Source organism: Callospermophilus lateralis, chromosome 8 (genome assembly GCF_048772815.1).
Source record: "Callospermophilus lateralis isolate mCalLat2 chromosome 8, mCalLat2.hap1, whole genome shotgun sequence".
Lineage (NCBI taxonomy): Eukaryota > Metazoa > Chordata > Mammalia > Rodentia > Sciuridae > Callospermophilus > Callospermophilus lateralis.
This window is the reverse complement of record NC_135312.1, coordinates 98573957-98587393: the sequence shown is the minus strand read 5'-3', so window position 1 is coordinate 98587393 and position 13437 is coordinate 98573957. Positions and strand designations below refer to the sequence as shown.

At 40.0% G+C, this 13437-nt stretch overlaps 1 protein-coding gene across 1 annotated transcript in view; it reads left to right on the top strand.

Moving 5' to 3' along the window:
• Positions 1–1385, top strand: part of Grid2 (glutamate ionotropic receptor delta type subunit 2) — a 1419378-nt gene extending 1417993 nt beyond the window's left edge. The window contains exon 16 of the mRNA XM_076864706.2: positions 1227–1385. Coding sequence (XP_076720821.1) covers positions 1227–1385 — 159 coding nt within the window. The remainder of the gene's footprint in view (positions 1–1226) is intronic.
• Positions 1386–13437: the final 12052 nt, after the last annotated feature.

Below are 13437 nucleotides of genomic sequence, written 5' to 3'. Positions count from 1 at the left end.
AATTCATTCAAGAAAACATGTCAAATTTTTAAATGAGTATTTCTCCACATTACTTGCTAGTCCAGAATTCTTAAAACTTGTTCAATGCAGCACCAGTTTTATAAGATGCCAACAAATACATGGAAATTCTGGGGACATATTGAGTTAGATAAGATTACTTAATTCAGGACTTCTCAGAAACTTTAAAAATTGTATAATTTAAATCTTCAGGAGAGGTAGATGTTACTCAGTATTTCCTAAATCTACTTAATGACAAAATCCAGTTTTTGGAATTAGTGATTACAGAGCTCACCAGGAAACGCTGACACCCTCTAATGTCTTTAGAGCTGATTTCTACATTTAGCTCAATCAAATCATTAACACTGCTAAAATAACGGGATACCTAAATCAATTAACTGGTAAGTGCTCAGTCCACTAACACTATCAGAAACACTGAGTCTTTTCTAAATTTTATAGCAATAACAAAGATTTTGATAAGCATGAAACCTAGTCACAAACTCCCCTAACAAGGACACAGGTAAGAACCACACTGATCCCATCTGAGGCTGGCCAGACTTAAAATTTACACCCATGCCCAAGATTACTGTTGCTGATCTAAAGTTTCATGATTTTTCTTACTTGACAGCTGAAGTAAGGGCAAATAGAAATGGGTAGTCAAAAATGCACTTAATAATATCCAATTTGATTACTTTGGTAAGATTTATATTTATATTTATTATTAGTGTTTTAATAAATTAGTGATAATAAATTTAATAAGTTATCTTTATATTTATTATCAGTGTTTTAAAGTTTATTCAGGGGCTTGAACCATTTACAAAAATCAAGATCAGAGAGGCAAGATCTAAGAAAACAGGCTCCAGGATTTTGTGTGTAACTTTAAATCAAGACCAACTATGAGAGAGCACTCTATGGACTCTCCATGTGAACAGGTAAAGGTATCTAAGGCTTTCAGGCATCTAATCCTGACCTACTGAGCTCCAAAGTCCTCTCTCAGACAGTTTCTTGAGAACCAGCAGCCAATATGCTCTGCTTTCTGATGGCTGTCTGGGCTCCAGAAAAACCTATGAAGGTCTAATTGGGAAGATTGAAAACAGCTGGCCCCATGCTCCACCTGGCTCACAGTGGATATTTCAGGTGAAGCTAGTACCTTACAAGTAGTGACAGCTTTATATGGAAAGCTGTCTACACTCAGTCCTGAAGTGACTTTATGCTTTATCTTCTCACAGGCTTCATCCCTGCAGAATGAAACGACAATATCTGAAAGAAGGAATGCTTGGCCCCTAAAGCCATGTTTGAAACTTGGCAGCAATACCTGGAGAAGCCAGGCATCCAGCCATGGCTTGCACCAATCAGCACAACGAGGAGGACCTCTGGATGACCCATAACCTCCACAAGCACCAGAGCTGCTGATCTCTTTCCCACCTTTGACTTCAGGACCCATTAGCTCCTGAGTACCCCAAACTGGTGAGCGGATACACTATCTCCTAAATTAAAAACTCTTCTTCAGTTCAAGGGAGCTGGACTCACCAGGTGGTGACACCCAGAAATCCTTGTTACAATTCACTCAGAAGAGTATCGTGGGACTGCTGCTTTCAGAATTAGGTCATGGGCCTTGCCTTAGCCAGCCCATTAGCCTGAGAGGGATACTGTGCAGCAGACTTTTTGGCCTGTGCATCCTGTTTCAAGAAAACTCACACCGAAGTCCAAGCTGGCACCACGGTAGTTCTGTCCTCAGCTTCTACCTGTTCAAGATTCACCACAATCTCAAGTCTGGGTCTTGGGGCTTCTGATGGCTTAAGGATCCAGGGAATGTGGAGGACCAAGGAGAATGTGCCTTGGTAGAACTTAATCGGAAAAAGAGAGGCCTCTTTCAATGCTTGTGGAATCAATTGTGATTGTGTTCAGTCATTTTTGGAGATTTTTGTCACAGAGTTCTCTATATTACTAAAACAATATTATCTTCATATTTGTCAAAATGGTCCACCTCTCTTCATGCCGAGGGACATTGCCTTCACCCCCAGTACTCACCAAACACATTCATATTGCATGGATTCTTGGCTAATGTGGAGCCTTCAGTTTGAACCCACACCTAGCCGATTTGTCACTGTATACAAGATCATTTGGATGATGTTATTACACCCTGGAACTGCAGTGCCTGTGTATCCTACCCGCCACCAAGATAACTGAGTCTTCCCTCTGCCCACTCCCACATTCACCTGAATTCTTGTTCCCTACAAATAATCACTTACAAATAAAATAGGGAAGCATCACATGGAACATCCAAATCTCTTGCGAACTCCAATTTTTATTGAAGACCTACTATGTGCCCAGAACTGTATTAAATTCTGGAAATATAATGAATAAGTCGCAGTCCTTGCCCTAAGAAGTTTACATTCCAAGGGGGAAGTCAAATGATTCAACAACCTAATGAGCACAGAGTGATGTCGGCCATGGGAATTCCTTTCTCTCTGCTCCTCGACCACCCAGGGAGCCTGGGCTGACTCACAAATGATCTTCTAATATGCCAAAGCAACCCACAAGATTAAAGCCAACAAGCAACAGTCCCCAGCAGAGCCCCTGCCAGTGGTGATCCAATGGATTCTGTGTTACTTCTAAACCTCCTGACTTTTAAACTAGTTAGATGTTCACTTCCAAGCGCCTTCCCCGATTTGTCATCAAACTGGTAACCTTCACATTGTAGCTCCTAGGCGAAAATCAGGCTGTGAAGCCAGAAAACAGGACTTTGAGTTTGGGTCCTGGCACTTCTTACGTTTATGGGCAAATCACTGAAACTCTCTGGTCTTGGGTGTCTGTCTTTGCAAAATGAAAATTAAAAACATTATATATTGAACCTACCTCACAGGGTTGTTGTGAGAATCAAGTGGAAATGTATGTGAAAGCACTTTGTAAACTGTCATTTTTAGTCACCCATCTTCCACTGACCTTCATTCTCCCTCTCAAATTCAATAGGATAATTTGCCAGAAGGATACTTACCCACCCCCACCCCATGTAAGAAGGCCGAGTGCATGCCCTCCTGGCTCTCTGGCTTCAGTACAGGGATTCTGAGGCCTCACAGAATGACAAGGATAAGATAAGAGGACCAAAGCTGGGGCCATACTGCCATACAGACATTGTACCATTCATGGACCAAGTGACTAGATTGGGACGCCAGCCAGCCTTCTTCCTAGTAGATTGTCCCCAAGTCCTATCATAGCAAACTCATTCTTGGCCCCAGAGAACTAATCAGACTGTGAAGATTTAAGGAGTCACCTGGGCTCCAGCTGCCAGAGGACTCACCAGTCATTCCAGTTGAGCACATGCCCCCCAGAATAGAGAGAGACTGTCTTAAGGAGTTAGTGACCCAATTTTAAAAATGCAAGCTATTGCTGACTGCCTAACGTCTTATAGTTGGGCTAGCAAGAGAAATCCTAGACATTCATTTAAAGCAAGGATTTGGTGACATGTTTCTTCTTTTAGCAGTTCATCCCTCAGACCAACCTGGCTCTTGCCACTCTTATTTTGATTTGTCTACTCCTGGTCTGTTCAACAGACCCATGATAAGGTGTGTTCCTGGATTACAAGCATTATATATGTTCCTCTAATTACACACACACACACACACACACACACACACACACACCAATGGGACAGGAAAGAATGCCACTAATTTTTCTTATCTACCCACAAGGCCAAGCCCTGAACTGGATTTCCATTTGTGATGATTCAGTATGGGTTCTGGGTTGGCTGAACTAAGCTGAGTTCAGTCTGTTTGGCACAGTCCTATCCAGCCTGGCTTGAAACTCTTAACTCCATTTCAGTCCTGTGCAGAAGCTTCAATAGACTGCCAGGGGAGCTAATGATACCAGCAGTCCTTTAAGGAAAGCAAAGTCTTTCTTCTTAAAATCCACCAGCTTCTCCAAAACTAAGAGCATATATGCCTGTGCCTCTAGGAATAGCATAAAATTTCTATAAAAGTTCTCCCAAGTGAATAGTGATGATTTTGTACTAAAGATATGATAGAACTGGCATCCCAGGAGCTCCCAAATAAGGTTGTAAGCCTAAAAGAGAAAATTTTCACTGTAATCCATTCCTCAAGTTCCTAGAGCAAAGAAAAGGGAATATAGAAAAAAATTTCATTCAATGCTGGTATCAGTTTACAAAATATTTTTACATGGGATGGACAATAATTTACACTCTCCTCCTGATGTAACTGATGTAAGACAGCACTTCAGTGAACTGAGAAATACCCAAATCTTTTCCTAAGACTATAATATTAAAATTTTGTTTTAACTCCTAAAATAAACTTAAACATGTTTAAACAGTGTCTTCTATTGTAGTTTACAGTCACCACTTGATGTGGGAAGGGAGCCAGAGAGACTCAGAGTACCACCACCCAAGGTCAGAGGCACTGAGCCAAAGGATCCAGCACAGAGCAGACCCAAGCCAGGAAGGAAAGCTGTTGCTGAAATGACAGACCACGCATATGAAACAGGATGATCTCCAAGTCATGGCGGCTGAGGAAGAAGAATAGACAGATCCAAGTTGGGAAACAAATTAAGATGTTAGAACAGGTATTGGGGTGAATGAGACTGGGCAGGAGATGGAGTCACCCACCCCCATATGACATTTGTCTTACAGTAGCCTTTCTTGTGACTTGCAATATTACATCCTAGTTATTTTTTGAGAAGTAAAATCCTCAGTATTAATGATGTTGCTTAACGTAGCCAATGGAAAATTTTAAAAAACCCTTCCTTACCCATGGATGTGCTTTTTACTCTCTTGGTTGGTATAATTTTTCTTTTTTAGAGATTTTTTAATTTGTTCATAAATCTTTGATAAATTATTTTATCAATAAAATTTTGTCAGTAAATAATTTCCCTGGTTGAAGTCCAATTCCTTCTTTGGTGATTAAAAATTGGTAATAAAAAATAAAGTACTTTGATTAATTGTTTGCACTTGCATTCCCAAGGCTATGTGAAAGGGAGAGGACACTCTAAAAGAGATGACATGTAGGCAAGCCTGAGACAATTATAGCAAAACACCAGGAATGGGTAGCCATAGGGACATTTGATGGTGACACGCAGTGACCGTTCCAGGTTGGCCTCAATTTTACAAAATTAGAGGCAATCAACTCTCCCACTGCCACATCAGGATACAGCGATTGCCCAGTGAGAAGCAGACACATGGGATAAAAAAGAGTAATGCAGCCAGCCTTTTTCAGGAAGAGGTAACTGAACAAGAGCCCATGGCTGGCGGGAGTGCCACGCTTTTCAGAGAACTAGTTCCAGCCACAGATGGAACCCAGCCAGTAGACACAATGGTGGGGAGAGTAGGGACATTTCTGTATTTAAAGCCTGAACTCTGTACACTTTCATACAGACTAAGAGCTCTCCACTATTGGCAACCAAGACTGTTGTTTTTTTTTTAAGTGATTGTTCTAAGTGAACCCGGTATGGCATGAATCAGTGTGGGACATAAAAGAAGTCAGTGGATTACAGCCCTTGGGTTAAAAATGAAGACAATCTGAAGAGCACCAGGAGAGACAGAGCCACAGTCTCCCTCGTATGAGAGACTGAAAGTGGCTAACAGAGGAATATTGCTCTATGTCCTATGTCCTTTCCAATATGCTGTATGTACAGTTATGCTTAAGTTGACTGCTGAGTAAATTTCAATTGGTTTTTAATGTTTCGTGTGAGTTCTATTCTTCTCTATTAAATCCTTTCATGGTTTTTATAAGTCCAGAATTTATATAGAACTTTTCAATGTTAACAGAGAATCTGTTAGTATCTAAACCACTAGATTCTGACACTTACCATCTATATTTTGGGAAGGTCAAATCAAGTGGTCTGCAATTATTTATTGAATGCAATTTATTTCAAACTGAATATACTTGTACAGGTCTGAAAATTGTATCAGCAAGATACAATCTCATCTCTATTATAATAGTCTCTAGTGTAAAAATAATTGCAAATTTTCCATTTTTTTCCTCTCGAAGCTAAATTTTTCTATGCTGAAAATGAAAAGAGTTTTTTGCTTTGTTTTTCTAGATCAAACTTTGGTGACAAGTAAGCTATTCTTTTAACTAACAAAACAAAGTTAAACTCCTTGAAGGCATTTTTTTTTTCTTTGAACTTATGTTCGTTGAGTGCCAACCATGCCCTAGACACCCATTACATCACAGAGCGTGAAGTCACAGAGTTCACACTCTGGGGTCAGAGAAAGGCATTGAACAATCATATCTACAAATATTTCATTAACTGAGGCAAATCCTGAGGAAAAGAATAAACTTCAATGTGAGTATATGACAAAGAAAACTGAACTAGTTTTGAGGACTTACTAAAAGAAGAAAAGCTTGAGCTAAACTAAGAACAACAAGGAGAAGTTTGGGGAATAGAAGTGGAGAGTATAGAACATTTTAGACAGAGGGACAACCAAAACTCATCTGAGAACCGAGATGTTTATGTGGCTACAACAACTAAAAGTAGATCCTTTGCGTCCAAGGTGCATAGGAACTGACGTTTACAGTCTTTGGCCTAACAGACTTGGGAAGCTGCTGCAAGTTTAGCAAGAGTCAAGTCTGCCGCTGGCAAGGAGATTGTCATACCTACTTGGCTGATGGCTCCCAGCACAAGTCTGAAATTTGTTTGGTTGTATTATGCTGTATACATGGAGAGTGCTCAATATACATATATTTAATGAATCTGCAAAATTCTTTATAAAAGCTATCTGGGAGAACTATTATTATATTTTTCTAAATTGAATTGATTATCAGAATCATTACTTAGAAACTTTCACTTAAATAATTATTCTATGACCAGGCACAGTGGTGCACACCTGTAATCCCAGCTGTTTGGAAGGCTGAGGCAGGTGTATCTTGAGTTCAAATCCAGCCTCAGCAACTTAGGGAAACCCTGTCTCTAAATGAAATATAAAAAAAAAAAAGGGCTGGAATGTGGCTCAGTTATTAAGTGCCTTTGGGTTCAATCCCCAGTACCAAAAGAAGAAGGAGGAGGAGGAGGAGGAGAGGAAGCATTATTATTCTATGATGTTCATTCATGTGACACCAAGATTGTAACTTTTGCAGTCTTATAATGGGCATAGCATGTACACTGTAGAGAGTCTGTCTGTAAAACAGAGTTTAAACATTGTCCCAATAACAGCAATATACATGAAAATATTTTGGAAGCTTTGGTGAGAGTAAATGAAAGGATCATTACCATTTATTATCTACAGGAACAGAGGTTCAATTTAGAATGGAGAGCAATAAGAAAGGAGACTTAGAAATACAAAGATGCCCCAATTTGCAACCACACCAATAACAATACTAGGTTGCCATCTGTCCTCCATCAACCGTTCCCTTGCCCCCACTTTCAGATATACCTGGTGCAGCCAGCGCTAAACACCTTCAGGGTACGAAGGCAGGAAATGATCTTGTCCTTGGCTTTCCCTGCAAAGTGTAGTCATTTTCAGGTAAATGGATGGAGTTGGAGTATATCATGCTAAACGAAGTAAACCAATCCCAAATAACCAAAGGCCCCGTGTTCTGATAAGTGAATGCTGATCCATATGGGTGTGTATGTGTGGCAGGGAGTGATGGAGGAATTTTGATTGGGCAAAAAGGAAGGAGAAGAAAGGAGGGACCATGGGGGCAGGAAAGATGGTGGAATGAGATGGACATCATTACCCTAGGTACACATATGACTGCTCATATGGTGCAATGCTACATCATGTACAACCAGAAAAATGAAAAGTTGTGTTCCATTTGTGTACAATAAATCAAAGTGCATCCTACTGTCATATATACCTAACTAGAATAAGTAAATAATTTTTTTAAAGTGTTGGCTTTCACAATTTTACCAAGTCAATTACCACTTGGCCACCTGGTTTTGATTTTATAAAAATTTGTTGACGTCTTTCATTTGTTATTTTCTCTTTAACCCATTTTCTTTGTCTTGCAAATTTTTGCCTTTTGTGTCCTTTTTCTATCATTTAAATGGTGTTTCAGGGGGGCACCTGTGTATTCAATCTGAAACTTTCTTATAGTTTTCATTTGAATTTCCTAGTTGAATTTTCTTTTCATCTTTATGGATCATTTTTACTGTTTCTTCATGAGCTACCTGCTCTTATGCTTGTCTGTTTTTTCAGGACTAGTCACTTTCTTATCAAATTTAATTGCTCTTTTTGTATAAAGTATATTAACTCACAATATTTAAAAATTGTTTGCTGAGTGCCACAGCACTCAGAATGGCCCCTGGCATTTTGCTAGAAGTAACGGTTGAGAGGTGAGCCATTAAGATGATTATAATTAAGTTAAGCTGTCTATAATTGCTGTGACTGGATGATGCTGGATTGAAACAGGCTGTGTATTCAATTGTATATAGACCCCTGAGGTCCACCTTGGGCTCCTGCTACTTTGGAGTTCTCGAGGGGATTCCTGGGGAGTTCATGTTGGTTGGTGAAGTTCTGGTGGAAGGAGTTCCGGTTGGTGTGTGGTGTCCCTGGAAGGGCCGCGTGGGTGACGTTCTGGGGAGTTTGGAAATAAAGTTAGTTCCTGCTTGAGTGGCTTGTGATTTGTGCCCAGCCAGACTGCGGCAATTATTGTATTTTTCCAGCATGTCATTTACATGATTCTTTTTATTTTTGGGTACTGGGATCGAACCTAGAGGCATTTCTCCACTGAGCCACATTCCCAGCCATTTTTGTTTATTTATTTATCTTTTGAGATAAGGTGTCAATAAGTTGTTGGAGTTGGCCTTGCACTTGTGAGCTACTATGACCGACTGGTCCAATTTGTCATTACTTTAAATTTTTATGATTTTTATGCATGAAAATGTTTTTTTTTCACCATGCATGTACTATAGTTTATAAATTTTTTATTATAAACAAGTATTATTAATATTATGTTCATTTTATTGATTATTGATTTTTGTGATAATGGGGATTGAACTCAGAACTCTATTATTGTGCTTGTTATGCTCGAATTCAGGACCCCCAAAAGACCACCAGAGACCAAGATCGATATAAACAGCAAAGAGGTGTTTATTTCGAGCTAGCTCGGTCCTCTGCACGCACTCAGCAACTGGTGACACTGAGAGGCCCTGAGCCCAGGGTTTGCAGCAGTTTCATACATTCTTTGGAGAAGGCAGGGACCCCCCACATACATCATAGCATCTCTTAGCAAATCATCACACACCGCGTGAAAATCAAATAACAACTCTAAAACACGATTAGCACATTCACTGCTGGGAACAAGTTGCGTAGGGGTGATTGGTCAGTACAAAAGGGGTATTCATTTGAACTGATTGGTTTAAGCCAAGAGGGGTGTACGTGCTGAACTACATGGTTTCCCAACATGTTATCAACCACCATAAACTACTGGGAGGGTCACCTGGCATCCCAGGTATTTCCCTGTCTCATGCTGATTGGTGGCTGCTAGGGGGTTGCTCTGGGTCCCCACCTAGCCTGACTGAGTCAGGGACACCTGGCGCAGCAGATCTCTCCTGTAATTTGTAGATAAACAACTTAGCAGGGTGGGAATGTTCCTAGGAGTGCTCTGTGGGTTTTTGCAAGAACAAAGGTGATGTCCCTTCCTTGGACAGGCTTTGCTCTGAGGTAGAGGCTGGTTTTTCATGCTACATCCCTAGTTCTTTTAATTTCTTATTTTGAGATGGGGTCTTGCTAAGTTGTCCAGGTTGGTCTTGAACCCGTGATGCTCCTGCCTCACTCCTCATATCACTGGGATCATAGGCATTTACCATTGCACCCAGCTTAATACTACATTTTTGATTACTTAATTAATCATTAAATCTTTCAGTAACTTTATGCCTACAATGCCCTTATTTAATCTGATATCACTTAAAGTCTCTTACTCACTTGATTATTTAGTCTTCGATCCATCCAGAATATATTTTGTTCACATTGTATAAAGGGAGATTTTGAAATATTTTTAAAATTAATTGTTAGCGTATGTACACCATCAAACACTTAAGTATAAACACATCATAGTCTATAGCTTAATAAATAATTTAAAATCAAACATACATTCTACCACAACCTGAATCCTTGTTTAAGGATAGACTTTTGAGAATATCCAAACTAAACTAACTTATATTAGAAGTGGTCCAGAATGCTTACCCTGAGATGAATTTATGGGCTGAACCACTCGTTGACTGAAAAACCAGCCTCTATCTCAGAGCAAAGCCTGTCCAAGGAAGGGACATGACCTTTGTCCTTGGAAAGACCCACAGAGCGCTCCTAGGCACATTCCCACCCTTAAGTTGTTTATCTACAAATAACAGGAGACATCTGCTGCGACACTAGTCAGGCTAGGTGGGGATCCATAGCAACCCCCTAGCAGCCAACAATCAGCATGAGACAGGGAAATACCTGGGATGCCAGATGACCCTCCCAGTAGTTTATGGTGTTGAGAAACCATGTAGTTCAGCACGTACACCCCTCTTGGCTTAAACCAATCAGTTCAAATGAATCCCCCTTTTGTACTGACCAATCACCCTTACCCAACTTGTTCCCAGCAGTGAATGTACTAATCATGTTTTAGAGTTGTTATTTGATTTTCCCGCGGTGTGTGATGATTTGCTAAGAGATGCTATGATGTATGTGGGGGTCCCTGCCTTCTCCAAAGAATGTATAAAACTGCTGCAAACCCTGGGCTCGGGGCCTCTCAGCGTCACCAGTTGCTGTGTGCGTGCAGAGGACCGAGCTAGCTCACAATAAACATCTCTTTGCTGTTTATATCGATCTTGGTCTCTGGTGGTCTTTTGGGGGTCCCGAATTCTAGCATAACAGACCATACAGCAACAAAGGCTGCATTATTAATGGGAAGTGGGTTGTGATAATCTTTGGCCTGCTGCAGGGTCAATATTACTAAGAATTTCATCTGTGGTGAATTGGGACAGGAGGAAGACAGAGGACAGTATAGTGAATTTATATTATGTGCCATATTTTTATGGCAGTGGTTATCATAAAACCTGTGGAGATGAATGGTTGCTCTTAAGTACCATTTGTGGGGTTTTTTTTTTTTTGGTGGACCCAAGTCAGCCAACAATCAACCCGAGACACATGTAAAATTAAGAAAATCTCTATCACACCTGTGTGTGCTACAGCCAGAGGGCAGTGCAGGCTGGAAACCAGGCCTCATTGTGTCAGTAATAGAATTGCTGAGAAGGTTTTATTACATAGCTCTAGAAAATTCATGAAATTTAGATTCAAGACCCTAAAAAGAGAACAAATGGGAATCTGACTGCTGAAATGAAGATGTATTATGGGTGTGCTTAGATCTTCCTAATCTGCTGAACCATCTAGAATTGACTCACTCTCCATCATTCAAGAGTAGTCAACTCCTTCACCTCAACACCATGCAGAGAACTCATAGGAACAAAATGCCTCATACGTTGACATTTGCTTTCGCCAAGGTTCACTTGGTGATTCTCAATAGTTTGTAGACATGAAGCTAGGGTCAAATCTCAATCTGGCTCATGGGGGCGGGATTATTCTTATTTTAGAAGCAAGGAAATTATTCCCTAAAATTCTGCAACATTCTGGACATCTACCTAGAGGAACCTAAAATTTATGCTGTAGGGATCTCAAGGGGTGAACTGAGGAAGGGTATCAGTGAAAGCTGGAAAAGGCAGGTTAGTGATATGGGGGAACTTACCAAAAATTTAGGATTGAATGTCCTAGGAGTCCTAGTATTATGCTGGGGTGGATTTCTTAAATTTAGGAGAACTGACCAATGTTAAATGGGTGGAAATGTGAAACTTTCAATTTTGATCCAGTGAATCTGATTTGAATGCTCTAACCTCCAGAACTCCAAGGTAATAAATCTGTGTGTAATTTTAAGAAACTATGTTTATAGCAATCTGTTATGATAGTTTTATGTATCAACAAAGCATTAAGACTATTGATGCCAGGGAGGAACCAGGGCATAAATCACGGAAGGATAGATTAACTCTGATATGTGGCCATAGTGTGGGGCAATGGGAAAAATCATATATATAGGATTCAGTACTTCCTATGGTTTCAGGCATCTATTGGGGTCTTGGTATACATCTATCATGGAAAAGGGGAACTACTATATTAAAATTTTCCTTTGGAAGGTTTCCCTGGATTACTCTGATTGAAACATTTGTTATAATACCAGTAGGAAACAAATATAGATAGCTAAAACGGGTATTGATAAATCTATATGACCAAAAAAGACCAAGAGTAGATAGGATAGCCATCACCATCACACACAAACACACACACACACACACACACACACACACACAGCAAAACACTTCACTAATCTTTTCCTAGTTTCTATACTTCAGCCAGTTTGAGCTAATTAATGGTAAGGGGTATCGGACTCCTTGAGAATTCCTCCAATTCTTTTGTAAATTGACCTATAAATAGTTACCACAATATACCTGGGAGATAATAATACGCAACTTTAAAGCATTTTCTAAATATAGGGCATGAACTGACAGCAATGCCAGGAAAACCAAAATGCTACCATGAATCTTTCCTTACAATGAAAGCATGGGAAGGCTACGTAATAAACAGAATCCCAACCAAGTTTATCTATTGGGGTTTCCTGTGCATTGGTTAGATGGCACCATGGTTTAGACATGGTTCGTGTCCCAAGAGTTCATAGGTTAGGAGCTTGGTCTTCAGTGTGCAAACCTTAAGAGGAAGTGGGGCATTTAAGAGATGGGGCCTAGTGAGAGGTCTTTCAGTCATGGAAGTTGTGCCCTCAGAAGATATTAAGGTAATTCTTCTGAGACCTAGGTTACTTCTTACCAGAGTGATATGCTTTAAAAGAGCCTTTCCCCGCTCTCTAGCTTACTGTGTGATCTTTTTCTCTTGCATGCACTCCCACTTTTGTAACACTATGCACCATGAGGTCTTCACTAGAGCCAAGCCAATGTCCACTCTATGCCACTGAACCATCAAAACCATGAGCTAAATAAAGTAGTTTTCTTTATAAAGTATTCAACCTTGAGCAATTCATTATATAACAGAAAACTTACTAATATGGATGGATATATTTAGGAGTTAGTAGAAACCTCATATTTGGTCCTAACCTTTGGAATCTAGAAGTGCATCCCCTCTGAGATGGTAAATTATAAAAATGTCACATACTGTAGGGAAGTACAGAGACTAAGTATTATTTTCAGAAATGCAAACCACTAAAGGATGCAGGAAGAGTGGTCTCCATCATGTGCCCATGTAATTTGCCACCTTGACACCTACAAAAATTTTAGATGTACCATGGTGGACAACAGTAGACTATTGGAAATTTAGGCAAATGATGGCTTCAAACTCAGCTGCTAGGTTACTGCTACACTTATATGCAGCTATCGGATTCGTAAATTTATCAGGAAGAATAACAAGAAGCAGTTCACATTCACCTGGAATAAACAACAGTACACCAA